Raw genomic sequence first — 22,025 nt, forward strand, 5'->3', positions numbered from 1 at the left:
TGTCTCTCCTCTTCCTTCAGTTTTTACCTCATTTAACAGAGGAAGAGACTCAATGAGAGAAAAACAGAAGAACTCAAATTATTAGAATGTGAATAATTCTTAGTGTTTATTTATTTATTTGCACATAAAATAAACGTTTTACATGGATTTCCGTGGATTGTATAAAAAACAATTTTGTCCCCACCCTGACCTGCAGATGATCAGATGAATATACAACTTATGGGGTGAAAGTTAAATAAATGGTGGAATTAGTTTAAATAAAGAACATCAACAGCAGAAAAAAACTATAAAACCAGTACAGGAGACGAAAAAGAAGAATAAAAACAATAAATAATAAAAAATGAAATAAAATAAATAAAGATTATACAGCACAAAGTAAATTAAGCGTGACAAACATATATTATATCGGATATTAAGTAGATTCACACACATTTTAAAGGAGAATAATGTGGAAAAGTGATTAGATGAATAATAACGATGAAAAACAAACACACTGATCAGAAGTGTATTTTTATATTTATAAAATATCTTTGTTTATTTTGGCTTGTGAAGCAGCAGAAGTCAATGGAAATGATTTGGTGAAATGTGTGAATGAAAATATGAATGGGCAGGTGTGTATTTGTATATGTGTGTGTGTGTGTGTGTGTGTGAGTGAGATACAGATGTGTTTGTCCGATTATTTCCTGTGCTGTTTACTGGACTGAGACTCGTGGCCCAGCAGCGGCGGAGACACCGACCCTCCTCACTCCCCGTCACCTCCGGCATGCCACTGACCTGAAACTTGACCTTTAACCTTCACCCTCCTTCCTTCCTTCCTTCCCTCCTTTCTTTCCCTCCGATCACGCAGCGAGGAGTGAAGCCCAAAAAGGTGCTGCATGTTTCTCTAACCTCGGTACAGTGGTAATGTTATGATGATGGCCGTAGTATCCATGGTAACCGTGGCTCTGAATGGCCTCGCAGCTGCATGGCAACTATTCAAAGGCCTCACCACTCACCTTCCCCTCATTTTTACCCATGATCCCAGACCACACCACGCTGTCATCCGTCCGTCTGTCCACCACACTGCAGTGAGTTCATGTTGAGAGAGAAAAGACGTCTGTGTCGTCTCATCCACCTCCCCGACCTCTGACCTCTGTCACCTCTCCTCGCTCTCTGCTGGCACCGGTTCTACTCTTGTTTTGCTCGTCGTGTCGTGTGTCGTGAGTCTTGTCGTTAGTCGCCTCATCGCCGCTCTGCTCTGCTCTCTGTGCATTTTAAACCATGAGGTCGCAGTCGAAACATGAAAACCATGATTTACATCAGATCCACAGGATTGTGATTCAGCAGTTTGTGGTTTCAGTGGTTAATTAATGCTGCGTAAATAGAAGCACTTAGTCAAGTTTGGGCCGATCGGTTCCTCTCGTGACCTTCAGGTGTAGACAACAGTTTTCATTTAGTTTGTCACCACTCGTTGCTTCTGGGATTTCACATCTGAGTTTTATTTTTGTTTAAAATGGGACATATAGCTACATATTATTGAACATCTCCTATGTAAATATGCATGAGATCGTAGCCGAGGCTCGTTTCCGTCTTCAGTCCCACTGGCAGGTTGGTGTTCATAGAAAAAGGCAACAGTAAGATAAATGTTAATAAAGAAGGAGATAAAACAAACAAAACAAATAAACACAAAGGCAATAAAATGACTGAATACAGGTCAGATACTGTATGTCCCATGTTGTTGGGAAGTTAGTAAAATGTTAAAGTGCAAGGTGCTAATGTGCTACTATAGTTGATGTGCTCAGTGCTGATATTTTGCATACAGCCCAATTTCATTTGGTCTTAAAGTGCATAGTGGATTGCACACGTCCCTATTGTTATCTGTTATTAGTATGATGTGACAGCAGTGGCTGAGGACACATCTTAACATTTCTGTATTTTTCATAAAATGTGACACTTTTCTTCATTTCATGTCTTGATATCGTTATAAAATAATTTTAAAACAGGTCAAAACTTTACTTTTTTTATGGGCTCATCAGTTAAACGTACAAGTAACCAGAGCTTAATGTTTACCTTGTGGTTCGAGGCCTTTGTCCTTTTCTGCTTTGTTCCACTGTGAAACATGAGTGAGGCTCCGCATCTTCATTTTGTCCTCAGAAGCTGAAAGTTGATTTATTTGTGTCATATTTGCTGCAGGATATTTTTGTTTTAATAAAATGTGGAGTATCAAAGTATCTTTGGGTGGGAGGAGATGTAAAATTAGATTTTAACTGAGAAGTTTGACAATCAAACTAAATCAAGAATCCAATGAAGAATATGACAGAAGTAGATTTCCAATCTGAAATCTTTAGTTGTTTCTTTATTGTTTTTGTGCCTCTGTTGTGTCGGAGTTTATTTGTAAAAAGCCTCGGAGTCGGAGGAACGTTTAGGATTTCAGAGCCAGTTTACTGATGAACCACCACTAGGGCATCAAGTGCAGCCGTTATTACCACGGTGAAAATAATAATAATACATTTTCCTCATGACTCGAAAACATTTCATGCCGTTGAGCCGCTCGGGCGGTTGTCACGGTGACAGTCCAGTGCTCTTTAACCATCCTTCCTGCGCTGACTCAGACCTGCAGACGCCGCTCCTCCGCCGCGCTGCAGAAAATGTCAGATTGTGACCGAGGTTGAGCTCGCCGGCCGCCCTGCAGAGTATGGATTTACCTGTCAGCTCGGCTGCCGCTCTGCAGCGCTTAATAACCCAGCAAAGGTCAAAGCACACACACATATATGTATGTATTTTATATTGCACAATCCTTATTTATAGAGCAGAAGGTTTATTATAATGTATTTACACATCTATGGATAGAGAAGTAGTTTTTATTTTGCAGTGTCACAGTGAAGTTTTCAGTAATAACACTTCATTTTTATTCCCTTTACACTGGATCCTTTTATATTTATAGCAGAGTGACAACTCTCATCTGCTCATTAAGGATTTGAATCCATTATCTACGTTCAGATGTGCGTAGGAGCATTTTAAAAATCTCTAATAGTCTCCTTAATTTGCTTTTCAAATCTCTAACTAGACCCATGCGCTGCCACAGCCACACTCTGGTTTGTTCATTGAGCCCTTTTCTACATTTTTAGACTATAAGTTGATAAGTCGAGACTCGTATTTACAGGAACTGCATCATCTTTTATCAAATAGAGACAGAAACAGACAGAGAAGATGATGGGAAGGTACATTGTTTAGTCTACTTTTCAGAGAATTTAACCTGAATTATTAATTTATTGGTGCCGGTATAAATACAACATGTAGAAAACAAGACATATACATAATTTTAAAACAATTTCCTTCTATTTTTGTGCCTCTTGTCTTGTTATTTAACAACAATCTCCTCTCTCTTCCCGATCTGACGCCTTAAAACCAACATAAGTGAAACGCCAGCCCAGTTTTTCAGCTCGGTCAGAACCGGGCTCGGTGGTTCAGGTTCAGGTTCTGCTGTGTCGATGCTTCCTGAGCAGTAATTTTATCGTCCTGCAGAGCCTCCACCTCACCGACGCTCAAAAACACCCGGCGTGTCTGCTGGGAAAGCAGCAACTTGATACATCTCCACCTATATCTCCCATCATCCTCTCTGCCTGTCTCTGTCTCTCTCTCGCCCCGCTCACAGCAGCACTTAAGACTGTGAGCTGCAGAGGGAGAGAGAAAGTGAAACGATTACACAGAATGATGTTTAATATTTTAACAGGACAGATTTCCCTCAGCTGCTGTGTAATGGATACACATAAACAGTTTTCCTTTCCGCTCCAGCAGCCTGAACTCTCTCACGTCCGTCTGCTTTCTTATAAACGAGGAGGAATCCTTCTCTTTTCTCTTTTTTCTTCTTTTTTTACTTGCGATCATCAACTGTCTTAACACTCACTTTCACACTGCCTGTGTTTACTGTGATCACACACCCCAAGTTTCATCACACAAATGACTGCGGCTCCGACTTCACGCCTGTGATGTTGAAGTATTTTGGGTGCAAAGCTCAGAGCTAATCAGAGTATCTCCACTGAATTAATCCTCTTACACCCCTCGCTCTCTCTTCCTGCTGAGAGACGGAGATTAGTGGAGCTGAGGAAGATTTTACCACAGCGACTCAAAGGGCTCTGGGTTGTTGAGGAGCGAATTGACCCATTAAATCACTTTATTATGTTAAAGGGATAGTTCAACATTTTGGCAAATTGGCCCATTGCCATAATCCCTGTAGTTTTAGCAGTACTGTAGGTTTGTTACCTTTAATTGTCGGTGCAAGCTATTTTAAGAACGGCGGAGCAGAGCCGCGAGCTGCTCAGAGCTACGCTGCGGAGGCTAATGGGGTTTCTTGGTTTCCCTCATCAAACTCATCAAATACACAATCCAACAACTCCACAACGCTCTGGTGGACAAGTTGTGACCTGCACATTCACCACGCTATGAGATAATAACAGAACGTTACCAGACAGTTGTTTTAGAGGGAAATACAGAGACTGCTTGCTGACGCCGGGAATGCGCATCAGTGCTTTTGCATGAATTTGCCTCTAAAACAACTCTGTCTCGTAACGTTCTGTTATTATCTCATAGCGTGGTGAATGTGCAGGTCACAACTTGTCCACCAGAGCGTTTTGGAGTTGTTGGATTGTGTATTTGATGAGTTTGATGAGGGAAACCAAGAAATCCCATTAGCCTCCGTAGCGTAGCTCTGAGCAGCTCGCGGCTCTGCTCCACCGTTCTAAAAATATCTTGCACCGATAATTAAAGGTAATGAACCTACTGCTATGACTATAGGGATTGTGGCAATGGGCCAATTTGCCAAAATGTTGAACTATCCCTTTAAAAAAAAGCACATACACACAACCTTTTTTTTTTGTTGCAAGGATTCATTCTCTTTGTGTTTTTCTTTATTAGAAGAATAAATAAACAACCATCACTGGGTTGGGCAGCAGCAATAGAAAACATTTTAACCGTCCTGAAAAATGATTCTACTTGTATCCGTGTGGTCGATCGGCCCAGAGATTTGGACGGCCGCCCACACTGCAGATTTTTTCAGTTGGTTCAAGTGCGTAGCGTCGTCATACAAGTACATGCATAATAATAAAGTGAGATGAAATGGAAATGCAGTGTGATTGTCAGGCTGATACCCGGTCGACCGCTCCCTGTCAGATCTCTGGCTGCATCAGGGCTTTTGTGGGCAAGTTGCAAATCAATGAGCAGGAAGTGTGTGATGTGTCAGCTGGAGAGTCTCTGTGCTGAAAATATATTGATTTAATATCATATAATTACATTAGGTAGGAGATTTTATCCATGAATCTCATTTGAGACCAAAAAAAACATTGAAATGATCCTATTAGGTTTATTTTGTGTTTCCAAAACCTGATGTATTTTATTCCTCTGCACCTCCGAGCTCCTAATAATGAACAAACAATGCAATTTATATTTGATGTAATGCCCCATATACACCGTCCTGCTCCTAGAAATACCCACTAGTGAACAGATTGTGTATTAATCCGCTGCTAAAAATAGTCAGAGGTAAAGTCACAATCTGCTCCTGTTTGAGTGAGATTGCCGAGCTGCTTTTCAATAAATAGGAGCATAAAAAAGTTTTAAAAAACATGTTGTCTTTTTGGAAATCTGCTTGGAACATCTGAAAAGCTGCAAATGGTGGCAGGAGGCATTAATAATCATGTTTTGGTTGTATTTGGTTGTTAAAGTAGTTCAACTTTCTCACCTTCACTCAGCTGCAGAGTCACAGAGTGAAGCGGGCGTGGTGGTCGTTGTTCTTGTTGTTGGAGTCTTGGTTTTGTAAAGTTACAGAAGTTGCCTATTTCTATAGAAAAAAATAGAATCACTTACGTTTAAGTTTAAAATGAACATAAGACATGTGAGTTTTTATTGATCCCACGTGTGAGAAATTCACTTATAACGGTAGCAAAGAGTACAGGATACATAGAAATATAAAGAATTTACTATGTACAAAAAAAAAATATATAGATATGTAGTGTGTTATGTATAAAATATTATTTAAATAGAGAAAAAAAAAAACTTTATACAAAAAAAGAAGAAAAAAATGAGCAATTATGGTGGAAAATTTCTAAGAATTTCACACATTAATAAGCCAAAAGAAAAAAAAACCCGTCGTTGTTTTTGTCAGCATCCTCTAATGAGCCAATAGGAGGGGAGGGGAGGGAGGAAGGGTTGCTAGGCGACAGGGGAGGCTTGCATCAGTTTCACCTCTGTTTACAGCCCCACCCTTCGTCTCCGTCTCACATCCTGTCTTCCCTCCTCCTCCTCCTCCTCCTCCTCCTCTGTCTGTCCAGGATCACTGCTCCAACACACACACACAGTCTCACCCCTCCCTCCCTCCCTCCCCCTCTCCCCCTCTTCCTCCCTCCCTGTCTGTCTGTGGTCGAGGTGGTGATGAGTGGGTGAGCAGCAGTGATCACGGGGAAGAAGAGGAGGGAGGGAGGGAGGGGAGGGGAGGGGAGGCGGAGAGAGTGCACAAGTGATGTAATGCATGAGCAGGGCAAATCACAATAAGCAGAGAGAGGAGGGAGGGAGGGAGGGTGAGACAGGAGAGGTAGAGGAGGAGGAAGAGGAAGAGGGAGAAGAGGAAGGTTAGGGGAGGCGTCTCCTCTGAGCAGTAGCAGGTCGGAGGCTCGAGGCGGCGAGATGCCAGAGCCCTGATAGAGAGATAGAGAGAGAGAGAGAGAGAGGAGCAGAGAGAGGGGAGGCAGCGAACGAGGAGCTCGGAGCGGCGGCGGATGGATGGATTATGAGCGGAGACAGAGGACGTAAAGGAGGACGATATCAGGAAGAGGAGGAAGGGAAGAGGGGAAGAAGGATAGAAGGAAGGAAAGAAGAGGGGGAGCCTGGGAAAAAATCGCCGCGGCCATTTGCACCACTGCAGCCCCCCCCCTCCCCTCCTCACACACACACACACACACCCCGAACCGGCCGGAGCAGCTCGGCTTGGCTGCCTGTGTGACCGAGCGCTGGCTGCTGCTGCTTCCTCTTCGTCTTCCTCTTCATCAGCTGTGTGTCTGTGTCTGACATAAACCTCCCGACTCTCTGAGGATCCAGCATCTTTGTCCGTCTGTTTCATCACCTCTCTCTCCGTGTGTGTGTGTGTGTGTGTGTTTGGTTTCTGTGTGTTTGGTGTGTGTGTGTGTCTTCTTCCCTTGCAAATATGATGAGACAGACTCCTGCACCCCGGAAGGTAGAGAACAACTCCTTATACGACCGTCTTTTATTATCTGTTGTTGGAGGATGTTTCTGTTTCTGCTTTCGATGCTGATGCCGATGTCGTTGTTGTGGTTGTCAACTTGTCGCCGTGGTTTTTTTTCCGTCATGCTACTTACATCTGATTTGCCGGCAGAGTAAAGTTTCAGTTCGTCCTCATTATTTCGCTTTTTGGTTGCAGCTGCCCTTCTTTTTTTTCTGTTCTTTCCTCCAAAGTGACCTGTGATGTGTCCGCTGTGTACGCTGGAGTGGAGTAAACCAAACCTGCTCAGTTTTTAATTTGTGCTCCGTGTTGATTTTTTTTTTTGCTAATTCACAGCTCCTTTTTCTGCAGAGTTATTTTCATGCCTTTATTATTCATGTTGTCTACTCTACGAGCTTTAATCTTTCATTTGAATCAAATCATTTCACTGGTGGTGGTGCTGCTGCAGCCGTAGCTCACAGACCGGTGTGTGATTTCAGCGTTGCAGTCCGGTCCGGTGTTTCTACGGCACAGCGACAACCGTGGCTTAAGAGGGCTGTCAGCTCTTATTTGGTACAGCTGTTAGCTCGGGCTAATTTCTGCTGAATGGTCCGGCTCTAATCCAATCAAGAACGATAACTAGCCAAAGCGATGGCTGTGCCCGAGCTGGAGAACAGAGAGAGAAAGAGAGCAAAGGACAGGAGGTGAAAGTAAAGCTTAGAAGAGAAGAAAAACACAGTGAAGTGAAAGACTCGTTGTTGTTAATGAGTAGAAAAGAGTCTGCACACACAGACCTGGATACATCGTCGAAAACAGCTTTGTGTTTAGTTCAACTTTGGCAGAGCGAAGGAAAAAAGTGAATATATTAATATTTATCAAAGAAACAAACCAGTTCATCAGTTTTTGGGTCACTCTCCTTAAAAGAACCAAATGTCATTTAGCATCAATCACAGATGAAACAGAGACTCAGTAGAATAATCAAGAAGCTTTTACTGAACATTTAAAATGCAGATTATTCAATTTATGTAAGGAATAAAGTTTCTAAATGAATGATGAATGAATATTTACTATTATCAGAACTTTACTGTTTCGTTTTTTTGCTCTTTCCTGGAAATTTTCTATAGCAAATCATCAAATTAATTGAATTTATCGTCTCTGACTGATATATTTTGCAGCCTTTTGTTATAATATAGAGAAAACATACGTTATATCATCCAATTCTGCACCAGTGCATGTTGAGGTTAATGCAATCTGAATGTGGAAAGACTTCTGAAGCCTCGGTTTTATAAGATATGTAATTTATGACCTTTGAAAATGAGGTCATTGGTGCAGAAATCACAGTATATTGTGACATTGATCTTTTTTGTGTTATAATAATACACTTTGTTGTAGTTCTCGTGCGGTGAATCCTCTGTTAAACCCTCCGAGGCGTCTGATCATGATGATGTAATCCAGGTCTGAAGTTCAGACTCTATAGAGCTGAGAACAAACTGCTTCCTGTTTCCTCGCTGCTGCACCGTGTTTTAATGTCTGAGAACAGGCGATGTGGCGGGATAACGAGCCATTATCCCTGCTCTGTCTACTGTGTAAGCACCGTGCAACAAAATTGGACTCGGATGAACTGGATCTGCTGCGTCCCTCTGAGACACAATGCAGTCATTTAGGTCACAGCGGCAGTACCAGTCGCTGTGTCCACGGCACGGCGCTGCTTTTTTTTTTTTGTTGGTCACATGATGGGCGGAGGAAAACGAGGCCCTGTAGTGGACACCGGCTTGGACGAGAGACCAGATCTGCAGGGAGGGAGGGATGTGGATGTGGCAGCAGGATTATAATAGTGGATTCACATGTAGGAGATGAAGCTCTGTTGTGGTTCTCAACAAAGAAAAAGAGTTTAATATGTTCTAAATCGTCTGTAAAGTCGAAGAACTTCCATCAGTCTCATCTGTTTCATCGACCCATTTTATCCCTTTGTCTGTGATTTCCCCATTTTAATATGAACTTTGCCTTGAAACACTCACTAACCCTGGCTGTTTGTTTCCTTCCCTTTCCTCCTCCTCCTCTTCCTCTTTTTCCTGACTCCTCCTCTTCTCCTCCTCCTCAGACCACGGCCAGAAGGCCCAAGGTGAGCCCAGTCCTCGGCATCGTCAGGGCTTCCCATCTCTTATCAGTTTGCATTATTTATGCCTCAGGTTATTGTTTCACATGATGCAGCAAAGTGTGTGTTTGAGTGTGTTTGAATGTGTGTGTTTGTGTGAGTGCATCGCCACACTTGACTCCAATCCATGTTATTTTCCATTAGAGCAGTGACACTTTTTTGGTTAATGGCATCAGAAACGTTACGCACAGAAAACTACAGACTCATATTTAATGATTTTCTCTTCATCTCTTCACACTCATATCATCAACAGCTGCAGTAGTTTCAAACTCTAGCGTCCATGCCTTCAACATGTGGTTTTCCTTTTTGTTTTTTTGCTTTAAACTAGAGTAAACCAGCCGCCAGTGTTGCTTTTGTTCAGTTCTGTCACTTTCTTTGTTTTAATTTGTCTCAGCTTGGTTTGTATAATATTTTATTGAGCAAATCTCTGTCGCCTTAATTAGATCTGTGGCCATGATGGAGGAGGTCCAACACATTTTTTGTTCATGTTGGTTTGGTAACTTCATAAATGGAAATGCTTTTTCCAAAACACATAATTTACGAGTTTGCAAATCCTTGTTGTAGTCCTTGTAGAAGTGAACCAGCTGTGACACTTAGTTAACCTTAAAAAACATCTGGTTAACCTGCACTCGCTGCTAATGCTATTTCTTTAAAGGTTAGACAGGACAAAACAGGTCTTTTTTTTATAATGAGTGTGTTTACATGGACAATTAAAATGTCACTATATAGTAAATCACCTTGTATCTAAATGTGGTCGTTGGATTTTTTTTCTATTACAGATAATTGAATTTTTAATGGTTCCTTTTCTTCTACTGAGCCTTAAGCTAAATATACAATTTTAAAATCCTGAAGAAAAATGCATCGTCACATATTATAATTTAAAACAGTGCAGGTTCTCTTCATTCATCTGGATCCTGTTCTAATCATGATGCAAAGATCAAAACCAGGATCTGAGTCTAAACTGTGAAAACATGAAAACACACTCAGTGAAATCAAAGAGCAGCAGCAGCATAAGAGGAGACGAGAGAGATGAGAAGATAAAAGTATCTCGGTTAAACGCAGTTGTTACCGAGGACGAGACGACCTCCAACATGGCCGCCATAACACATCACGGTAACACTTTACTTGAATAGGTATTCATAAGATTGACATAAAACTGTCATAACCATGACATAACAGCTGTCATAAACATCAATGAATACTTATGACAGCTGTCGTTAAGTGTCATTCGGTAAGTTATGTCACTTTTGATGCAAAGTTGACATTATTTGAGATGTTTTTGTTCTGACAACTTGACATCATTTTGAAAGTTTGGCAATTAGGTCTGCTATGACAGTTTAAATTGTCTTTATGTCAAGTTGTCAGAACAAAAACATCTCAAACAATGTCAACTTTGCATTAAAAGTGACATAACTTACTGAATGACACTTAACGACAGCTGTCATACAGTAAGTATTCATTGATGTTTATGACAGCTGTTATGTCATGGTTATGACAGTGTTATGTCAATCTTATGAATACCTATTCAAGTAAAGTGTTCCCCACATCACTTATGGATCCGTTGTTTTGTTTTGTTTTGTTTTATTCTCATCGTTTTCTCTTCGGCGTCTCCAGCAGCCGAGCCGACCTGCGGGCGCCGGAGGGAAGGGGGCGGCCTCCGGCTCGGCCTCGGCCTCGGCCGGAGAGATGAGCAGCAGCGAGCCGAGCACGCCGGCCCAGACGCCGCTGGCCGCCCCGGTCATCCCCACCCTCCACTCCCCCGGGAAACCTCCAGCCCCCGTCCCCAGTAAGGTCAGTACGAGTCTAACGTCTAACGCAGCAGCTGCAGCAGAGACACGGACAAAACACAGAGGTCAAAGGTCAAAGGTCGTGTTGACGAAGCTGCAACTGATCTGATGTGTGAGGGAGGAGAACGTTTCATCCTTTGGAAACCGTAAAAACACTTGAGCTGGTGTTTTTTTTATTTGACATCTGCTTGAAATAAGAAAGACACATATATAATCAGAGATGGACAGAGTACTCGACCTCAGTACTTGAGTAAGAGTACAAATACTACTGGTCAAAATTTACTCCGTTACAAGTAAAAGTAGCTCAGTCGACATGTTACTCGAATAAGAGTAAGAAAGTACTTGCTTTTAAAGGTACTTAAATATCCAAAAGTACATGCTTTTAAATTTACTTTAAGTAAAAGTAAGAGTAAGAGTAAATTTCTTATTTTTCACATCAGTGAATTACTATAATTTTTTCTAAATGAATTTAAGGAGCTTTTAACTCTTGTTTCTGAGAATTAACTCTTTGAAACCACCTGCACTGATGTGCTGCTTTTAGGGGTTAGGGTTTCCTTCTTTGACAAACACAGCTTGTGTCCAATAGTATTTTAGAAGAAAAAAGAAAAAAAGAGCAGACCTGAAAGTAACAAGTACTTTTCAGCCTTCCTAGAAATTAACTGTCCTGGAAATGTATTCAAGTAAGAGTAATAAGTACCAAAGAAATCTAATACTCAAGTAAAGTACAAATCCTCTGGATATGTACTTAAGTACAGTACTCAAGTAAATTTACTCTGTTACTGTCCACCACTGTATATAATATAATATTTTGGTTTTTAAAAAGCTGAGGTTTATGTGGCAACCAGATCAAAGCAGACTCAGTATAAGACGACCAGGAGTTAAATCAAATGTGACGTCTTTTTGCTCCTCTAAATACACTTTATTTAAATAAAAAACGTAGCTGTCAGTTGGTGTTGATGTCGTCGTGTTAGGAAGACGCCTGAGGCCTCAAATGTATTTTCAGAATAGACGCTGCTGCTGACGCGGAAACGGCTGACTTACAAAAATAAAGACACTGAATATTTTTGTTTAATTAATAATGTGGCTCCAGTGTTTTAATTATATGATTTAATCCAAAGCATTTAATCCTCTTCAGGGTCACAGCGTATCAGAGCACACACACGGTGGCTACTGCTGAGGGGAACTACAAGTCACAGATGATTTATTAATCTACTGATGTTTTCATCAACAAATATTCTGATTAATCACAATTATTGGCAAAATAATGTTTCTCTCTAATTAAACATCCACAACTACAATTACACACAACTTACAAATCAGTTAATTGATTATTTGGTTCAGCTACTGTTCACAGAGTTATTTATTCTGCTGTTGGATTTACTTCATTGATTGGTTTGATTGATCCACAGATTTAACTGAAGTGTTAGACACAGCCTGGTGTCGTCTGCACAGGTGTTAAAACTGTTTGCTGATTATAATGATATTGATGCTTAGTTATAAGTGTATAAAGTGAAATTAACTGGGACTCGAATAGATCCCTGAGGAACGCCAAACCTTATATTTGATTTTTTATTTCATATATCTGTTACTTGTCCAAATAAACTGAGCTTTTTGAAAATATTTGAAATATTTCTCAAAAAAATTATCATTTATGCTCTAGTTTTCGGCTTCTGTTTGCAGTGTTATGATCAGTTAGATTTGTTTGTGATGGCCGCTGCTCTTACCTCCGAAATATGTGACCTATTGATCACTTAGCAGTTTGTTGTTGACATTTCTTTCTTACAAGAATATATATACATATATATATATATATATATATTTTACATTTTCATGCAATACATACAAATTATAATGTAAAACCAAATCATCATTATCATATGATGATACTGTATATGACATATTCTTATTTGTACTGTTTTGCATTATGCGTCTGTTAGTTTCTGGATTTCTGCTGTTGAACTTAAAGGGATAGTTCAACATTTTGGCAAATTGGCCCATTACCATAATCCCTATAGTTTTAGGAGTAGGTTCGTTACCTTTATTTGTTGGTGCGAGATATTTTTTAGAACTGCTCAGAGCTATGCTACGGAGGCTAATGGGATTTCTTGGTTTCCCTCATCAAACTGAGCCTCAGTAGCGTAGCTCTGAGCAGCTCGCGGCTCTGCTCCCCCGTTCTAAAATTAGCTTGCACTGACAATTAAAGGTAATGGGCCAATTTGCCAAAATGTTGAACTATCCCTTTAACTCGTCCGCTGCCTCTCAAACATGAGACCGAGACCAAGAGATGAAATGATTAGTTCTGTAGTGGAGCCCATTTAAGCGTAATTAAAACCCTGTCTGCGTCCAAATTATTGTGTATTTGCATCAGTGTATGTGCGTAATTGTCTATGAGCCCCTTGTTAATCGGCTACAGGTCGAATCTCTTGTGTGTGTGTGTGTGTGTGTGTGTGTGTGTGTTATCTGATCTGATCTGGAGACAGACACACACACTCAACATGTACATGAATGTCACAGATTATCTCGTTAGCATTTTTGTAAAAGTCATCTGCCATTTGGCGTTTGTGTAATTGCAAAGCGGACATAATCGGTCTGATTCATATTCTGTCCCCCCCCTCAGGAGGAGGTCGCCATGGAAACGCAGGTGCAGTGGTGTGGTGTGATGTTTTTTTTTGCTCTAAAGTGACGTTTTCTCTCTCTCTCTGTCTCTCACACTAACATCTTCTAACGAGCCGTAAAAAGGTGTGATCAGCGCTTCAGTCGTGACGCCGCTCTGTCTCAACCTCACACAGCGATTAAAACACACATGCGTTTATGAGAGGATTGAATTAAGACCTCCTGGCGTGTGATTATATGTGTGTGTGTATAAGCACATATTGTGAGTGCGTCCTCCCCGGCGTGTGTTTGTGTGTGTGTTAGTGTGTGACTCTCTCTTCTCTACAGGGGAATTCTCTGCATGGCGAGTGAACTGAAAGCTTTGTGACACATAAAAAAAAAAAGATGAAAGTGAAATCACACACACAGAGGGAGAGCTGTTAACTCGATCTGTCGCTTTCATTATTCCTCGAGAAAAACCCGAGAAACCATGAAAGAAAAAAAAGGACAAAGCCGAGTTAAAGGAATAGTTCACCAAAAAAATGAAATTCAATAGTGACTCACCCTCATGCTGATGAATACTCCAGAGTAGTTTTTTATTCCTCAAAGTGCATCTGGAGACCCGGGAGGCCGGTTCATAGTCCAACAAAAACTTTATATGAGAGTCAATAGCGCCCGACACAAAAACGTCCATAAAACTACACAAAAACCATTTAATATTCCTCCACACTGCTTGTCCGCTGCAATCCAAGTGTCCTGAAGGGATATAGTCCAGAGTTGACCCAAAACGACGTCATTGAGGCAAGTCCGGTCGTGTGAACGCAAGAGCGTGCACCAGCAAATTCAATACAGGACTGTTTAGACTGTAAAAATGTCCTAAATGACATAGTTTCGAGTAAACTCTGGACTATATCCCCTCAGGACACTTGGATTGCCGCGGACAGGCAGTGTGGAGGAATATTACAAGGTTTTTGTGTAGTTTTATGGACGTTTTTGTGTCGGGCGCTATTGACTCTCATATAAGGATTTCTGGGACTACGAACCGGCCTCCCGGGTCTCCAAATATGAAGGAATAAAAAACTACTCCGGAGTATTCATCAGCATGATGGTGAGTCACTAATGACTGAATTTCATTTTTTTTTTTGGTGAACTATTCCTTTAACTCTGCGTTAGTCCTTCCTTTCTTTCATGGTTTCTCGGGTTTTTCTCAATAATGACTGAATTTCTTTTTTTTTGGGGGTGAACTATTCCTATAACGCCTTTGTTTGTGTCACAGCACTTTCACTTTTTGAACGTGTGATTATTCAGCTTCCTCCACTGTTGTTGTTGTTGTTGCCTCTGTTCTTCTATTCACCGTCTCGGTCTCCGTCTCGGTCGTGCAGGAGGAGGAGGCGCTCCGGGCTCAGGTGAAGGACCTGGAGGAGAAGCTGGAGACGCTGAAGATGAAGCGGACGGAGGACAAAGCCAAGCTGAAGGAGCTGGAGAAGCACAAGATCCAACTGGAGCAGCTGCAGGAGTGGAAGAACAAGATGCAGGAGCAGCAGACGGAGCTGCAGAAACAGCTCAAGGAGGCCAAGAGGGTGAGAGGCAGCAGATGGACGGAGAGAGGAGAGGAGAGAGAGAGACGTCCTCGAACAGGGTTCTTACGGATCCTTAAAAAGTCTTAAAAGGCATTGAATTCATTAATCTAAAAACAAGGCCTTAATTGGCATTAAAATGTCTTAAATCAATTTTTCAAAAGTCTTAAAAATGTTAACACATGGTAAGTGGTATTTTATGGTTGTGAATAATTAGTCTCAAATCTCAAAATAATTGGTAAAATTCCGACATAGAGAAGTTAGTGGCGGCCACCAGCTCCCGAGTCCGTGTTTTTTGTTTTTTTTTCCGGACTTTTTATGCATTTATTTTGAAAGGACAGCTGGAAAGAGACACAATCCAATGTTCATGTAGCATTCACTTTACCTCAGATCACATAGGAAAGTGGGTAAAATTGTCCCTAACCCTATGTAAATGATGTGGTGTTTTTTTTTTCTTTTTTCTGCATGTGTGTTTATTATGAAGTCGGTCTTAAATTTCATTTCAAGTGGCTTTGAATAAGTCTTAAAAAGTCCAAAATAGAGAAGAGATTGCCCCTGCACAGCTCAGATAAAACTCCACATTGGTGCAGGTGGCATCAGGAACAAAAACCATTGAAAAAGAAAAGAAGGTTCCACCGCACACAATGGGGTACATTCAATTAATTTATTGTTAAAAACAGCAGCAACGCGTTTCGCCCTGTGGGCTTCATCAGGCTTGGATGATGAAGCCTGATGAAGCCCACAGGGCGAAACGCGTTGCTGCTGTTTTTAACAATAAATTAATTGAATGTACCCCATTGTGTGCGGTGGAACCTTCTTTTCTTTTTCCAAAGTCTTAAAAAGTCTTAAATTTAACTTGGCTTAAGCTGTAGGAACCCTGTCGAAGGTTTTTACACACTGTATTAACGCCTGTGTGTGTGTGTGTGCAGGAGGCTAAAGAAGCTCTGGAGGCGAAGGAGCACTACATGGAGGAGATGTCGGACACGGCGGACGCCATCGAGATGGCCACGCTGGACAAGGAGATGGCCGAGGAGAGGGCGGAGTCTCTGCAGCTCGAGGTCGACTCCATGAAGGAGAAGGTGGACGAGCTCACCATGGACCTGGAGATCCTCAAGCACGAGATCGAGGAGAAAGGTACAGTACAGAGACGGAAATAAAAAACGCTGAGCTATTTCTGTAAGAGAGTTGAGGTCAGAAGGTCGATGATGGGATGAGCTGGAGTGAGATACGGTACCCTGAAGACCTTCAGTCACTTCGCTTTTCCTCTGTTTTGCTAACCCTCCTCCCGGCATGTGCTTTTGTTTTTATAACAAAGCCGGCGAGAAAGCAATCCATGGAGCGGTGGATAACTTTATACACTTAATACCCATGTCAAATACAAGGAATTTCTTAATTTTTTCAGTTACAGATCAGTATCTCAACTCAGATTTGACATAAATAGGACATGGAGGAAAGTCTGGAGCCATTTAAGTAAAGTTGCATTGGTGAAAGTGTTTATTTAGACATTGAACCATGTCCAAAATTATCCTGTAACACTTTATAATAAGTACATACTATTAAGCATTAGTTATTAGTTATTAGTTGTACTTATTATAAAGTGGTACCTATTATTCATACCCCAGTGATACCATGACAAATAGCCATAGGATGTTCGAACAAACCGTTCTCGTTAGGGTCTGAAGTGTTTACAATTATTTTCAATGTTTCTGGAGGTTTTTTTTCTGACTATAAAAGTTGACGTGCTTGTGACATTTCAGTCATTTTAATGTCAACGTCAATCCAAGGACTACAGTACTAGTGTAGTGACTCTGGCTGTGATACAAAAAAAAAAAACAGTGAATTTTTTTAATGGAAATATATTTGTGACCTGTTTCAGTTATCAGTTCCTTTAAGAAAAGGAAAAATCGATAGACTATCTGAGGAAAACAAAGTTATGTGTGAGAAAAAAACAACAAAGTTTCTGCAGTGTTTGAAAAGCAAAGTGAAATGTCAGTGCTCCTGTTTCTGCACCGGAGGTCGTTGTGAAATTAAACGTGTTAAAAGTGTAATGGCGTGTGTAATATATTAGTTTTTTTGTCGCTGTCAAGTGGCACAGAAGCAGAAATAAGTCATGTTGGTCTCTGACGTGATCGGACTGTGGAAACGGCGTTGAGCTGCTCTGCTCTGACCCGACGCTCGGTGATTTATTGTCGCCTTGATCCTGGAAAAGTTTATTTTTTTTTACTGCTGCAGCGACTGAAGCCAAATCATAAGAAGAAGAACTGCACCATTTGTTTAATGAAATTTTTCCTGGCAGCAGCATCAGTTCTCCTGTGTGTTTCTCATGTCATCAGGCGACATGAATTTTCAATTTTTGAGTCCGTCACACACAGATGTCATAAACCCAGATGTGTCTCTCTCTCTCAGGGTCGGACGGAGCTGCCTCCAGTTATCACGTGAAACAGCTGGAAGAGCAGAACGGCCGACTAAAAGAAGCTCTGGTCAGGTGGGTTTCACCTGCACAAAATGTCACAAATCAAATCATTTTAGAAAACTGGAAATGTCAATGTCAAAGAGGAAAGCAACAAATGAACTACTACTAAATGAATGATATAACAACTTTCCCAGCAAGATGGCTGTGCAATCAATCAAAAAGATGCGTATTATAGCCATTAATAAGGATTTTAGAATCACAACAACTGTTTTATGTTGAACTCAATCTTTTTTTTTCTTCCAAATGTATTTATTAAATTTCTGCAGACTGCACAAAAAAGTGTGTCTGCATTAGTGAACGAAAACCCCAGCATGAATCCCACTATCCCTTTAAGTACAGTAAGACAAAATAGAGTAAAATATTGGAATGATAAAGAAGAAAGGAAGCATAATCTTTAATTTACAGGCCGCCAGTTATGTGAAAATGTCAAGAAATAGCCAAGAAGTAACAATTAATTGTGTCATAATGTCTAGAAATATTGAGAACGAAATAATAGCCTGAAAATAATGGTCAATTTCATGATAATGTTGAGAATTATAACCAAGAAATAACGATTGATTGTGTAGAAATAGACCAGAAATACCAGAAATAACTGATTGTAATTGACAATTGCAAGGACTTGTTGGAGAAATATTCCTGCCTTTCCCAAAAAATTCAAAAGCATGAAACATTCCTTTGAAATTGACCGTTATTTCTTGGCTATTTCTTAACATTATCACATAATTAGCCGCCTGTAAATTAAAGGGTTACCAAAGGAAGAAAAAAAAACATAATAGGTAAATAGATGTTACACTCAATCTTCTGTCCACATATCACAACCCTGTTCTTCATAGAAAAGTAAAAAAAAAACACATTTCTACTTATTTCTATATCTGATGCAGCAGGGTAGATCACAGCCCTCTGACTTGTCCACCATGTTCCCGTACCTGTACCGTGTCGTCTGTCTCTAACGATGTGTGTTTGCTGTGGTTCAGGATGCGAGATCTGTCGGCGTCGGAGAAGCAGGAGCACGTGAAGCTGCAGAAGCAGATGGAGAAGAAGAACGTGGAGCTGGACTCTCTGAGGAGCCACAAGGAGAAGCTGCAGGAGGAGATGTCGGCGGCGGAGAAGACCATCGACGAGCTGAAGGAGCAGGTTTGGTTCAGTTTATTTTGCTCTTGACATGATGGCACCTCATTGTACAATAGAAATTACAGCTCAACATGAATACAGCAACGAGAAAAAAAGTGACGAAACAAGAAATACGCAAATCAAAGTAAATAATAAGTAAATAAAGAAAGTATACAATCGATGTTTACACTGAAAAGGTGTAGGCTGAAGCTTATCTTATTTTGCCTATTACAAATCAGGATATATTAAAGGGATAGTTCAACATTTTGGCAAATTGGCCCATTGCCATAATCCCTATAGTCATAGCAGTAGGTTTGTTACCTTTAATTGTTGGTTCAAGCTATTTGTAGAACGGTGGAGCAGAGCGGCGAGCTGCTCTGAGGGGATTTCTTGGTTTCCCTCATCAAATACACAATCCAACAACTCCAAAACGCTCTGGTGGAGTTGTGACCTGCACATTCACCACGCTATGAGATAATAACAGAACGTTACCAGACAGAGTTGTTTTAGAGGTAAATTCAGAGACTGCTTGCTGAAAAACTGTCCCTGAAGGCAACGTGCATCAGCGGTTTTGCATGAATTTACCTCTAAAACAACTCTGTCTGGTAACGTTCTGTTATTATCTCATAGCGTGGTGAATGTGCAGGTCACAACTTGTCCACCAGAGCGTTTTGGAGTTGTTGGATTGTGTATTTGATGAGTTTGATGAGGGAAACCAAGAAATCCCATTAGCCTCCGTAGCGTAGCTCTGAGCAGCTCACGGCTCTGCTCCGCCGTTCTAAAAACAGCTTGCACCGACAATTAAAGGTAACGAACCTACTGCTATGACTATAGGGATTATGGCAGTGGGCCAATTTGCCAAAATGTTGAACTATCCCTTTAAAAACTATGCAATCTCCTGTTTTGTGTTGTACTCAAACGACGGTGTTCGCTCTGCTTCAGGTGGACGCAGCCTTGGGGGCGGAGGAGATGGTGGAGACCCTGACAGAGAGGAACCTGGACCTGGAGGAGAAAGTCCGGGAGCTGAGAGAGACGGTGGCCGACCTGGTGAGTGAACACGTCAAAAAACAACAACACAAGACTGATGCAGCTCATTTATTTTAAAGAAAGTTACAGTATCAATCAAAAAACCTCAGTAAGAGCAGCAGGCGGCTGTGTTTCCTCCCCCTCCCTCTAATTAAAGTGCTGCTGTTCGCTGAGTCATTTCATTATCGATATGGACCGGGGTCGTTAATATGCTCGTACAGTAACAGTAACAGTAGCAGTGCTGCCCTCTGGTGTTTGGAGCACTGACCTCGATCGGGACAAACGAGTCGTCGCAGAAACAAAATCAATCATGACACCGAGAGTGGAAGTTTTTAAAGTGATCGTGGCTTTCCAATCATTATGTGGAGGGGAAAAGTTTTACCTGAGAGTTTTCAAGTTTAAATTAATTGTCAGTAACGTTTAGTGAAACTTTGGGGGATGTAGTTTTAAACAAAGACCCACCTTGACTTTACACAGGGTGGACACAATAATAACAACAACACTGTCTTTAACATGATCGTCCAGAATGAATGAGCAGCTTTCTACAAAAACAAACTTTTTTTTTAATAATCTGATTTTCTTTTATTTTCAGAACTTACATTACAATAATATGTCAAATAAGCCATTTATTTTCTTTTTTCTGTGTTTTATTATTTCTATATTATGTTGTGCAAAGAATTTGTTTAGTAGCAATCGGGAAGCCTTGTACTATTTGCATGTTCGGAATAAACAGTACAAGCAAACAATAATGCATTGCATATAAGCATACATCGATAAGTAGTGGTCTGAGCTCTATTTATTTATTAATTTTTCCTTTATTTTATCTTCCTCACTAAATGTATGTATTTATTGTATATGCAACACATAATGTTTTACTTTTGTATGTGTTTGTTTCATGCTTGTTTAGCTTTTGCTGTGTTTCCTTTTTGTTATGTTTTTGTTTTGTTTTCTTCTTCTCTCACTTTTACTTTATATGAACTGAAAAATGTATTGTTACGTAAGTGCGATTAATTTGATCGTGTTTTATTATTTTTGACTCTCTGGTTGCCAATAAAAATTTAAAAGAGTAGTGGTCTGAGCTCAAGGGGGAAAACAAATAAGTAAAAATTCAATGGAGTAGAAATTGATAAGAAAATAATAAAACAGGACAAAAACAAAACAGATAGATAGATAGATAGATAGATAGATAGATAGATAGATAGATAGATAGATAGATAGATAGATAGATAGATAGATAGATAGATAGATAGATAGATAGATAGATAGATAGATAGATAGATAGATAGATAGATTTTATTGATCCCAAGCTGGGAAATTACAGTGCAGCAGCAGCATTTCACAGACACACAGTGACGATACAGTGACAATAACAACATATAGTATAAGAATATAAAGAATAAGTTAAGAATACTTAATAAAATAGCAAAATATAAAGAACAAACTATACATACAGAAAGAAAGCATCAACATATCACCAGTTGGAATAATATATGTGTCCTTGTACATGTTAAATAACATTTCTTAGCATCGGTCAGCTCAGTCTCAGTGTGTCGCCTCGGGATAATTTCACTTAGATCTGAAGGCAGGTAATTTAATCAGAGGCCGCCATATGTCCCAACTGGACATTGTAACCTTCATGGAGGAGGATTTACTGCAGCGTCGTTGTATTAGACTGCGTTTGTTTCAGTCAGGTGTAACTAATAAACTCCATCCAGAGTGCAGTGACAGAAAGTATCCAGCACAAACACCTCTGTGATGTTTTTTTTTCAAAACTCTGAGCTTTTATCTGAATGAATCATATCATAATCAGTGTTTCTGTGGCTCCGCAGGAAGCCATCAACGAGATGAACGACGAGCTGCAGGAGAACGCCAGGGAGACGGAGCTGGAGCTGAGGGAGATGTTGGACCTCGGCGCCGCCAGAGTGAGAGAGTCTGAGAAACGGGTGGAAGCGGCTCAGGAGACGGTGGCCGACTACCAGCAGACCATCAAGAAGTACCGCGAGCTCACGGCTCATCTGCAGGTCGGACACACACACACACACTCAGCAGCAGCCCTCTGTTACTGCCAATAATACTGATTATGGATTATTTATTAACATACAAATGTATTTCTTTTTTC

The 22,025-nt window shown here is 40.7% G+C and overlaps 1 protein-coding gene across 18 annotated transcripts in view; it reads left to right on the forward strand.

Annotated features, from left to right (window-relative positions):
- The window catches only part of dctn1b (dynactin 1b), a 61,490-nt gene that overhangs the window by 28,546 nt on the left and 10,919 nt on the right, over positions 1-22,025 (forward strand). For 3 of the 18 annotated variants that reach the window (XM_085768207.1, XM_085768200.1, XM_085768201.1), the window contains exons 5-11: positions 10,956-11,132; positions 15,103-15,300; positions 16,227-16,431; positions 17,704-17,782; positions 18,745-18,904; positions 19,823-19,927; positions 21,736-21,927. In XM_085768207.1, the coding sequence (XP_085624333.1) occupies positions 10,956-11,132; positions 15,103-15,300; positions 16,227-16,431; positions 17,704-17,782; positions 18,745-18,904; positions 19,823-19,927; positions 21,736-21,927 (1,116 nt within the window). Of the gene's footprint in view, positions 1-847; positions 893-7,183; positions 7,202-9,287; positions 9,309-10,955; positions 11,133-13,745; positions 13,770-15,102; positions 15,301-16,226; positions 16,432-17,703; positions 17,783-18,744; positions 18,905-19,822; positions 19,928-21,735; positions 21,928-22,025 lie in introns of all 18 variants that reach the window. The other 15 variants (XM_085768188.1, XM_085768189.1, XM_085768195.1 and 12 more) reach the window with 9 other exon arrangements.

The sequence above is a fragment of the Trachurus japonicus genome, chromosome 22 (genome assembly GCF_045865225.1).
Source record: "Trachurus japonicus isolate A0001 chromosome 22, Traja_1.0".
NCBI lineage: Eukaryota > Metazoa > Chordata > Actinopteri > Carangiformes > Carangidae > Trachurus > Trachurus japonicus.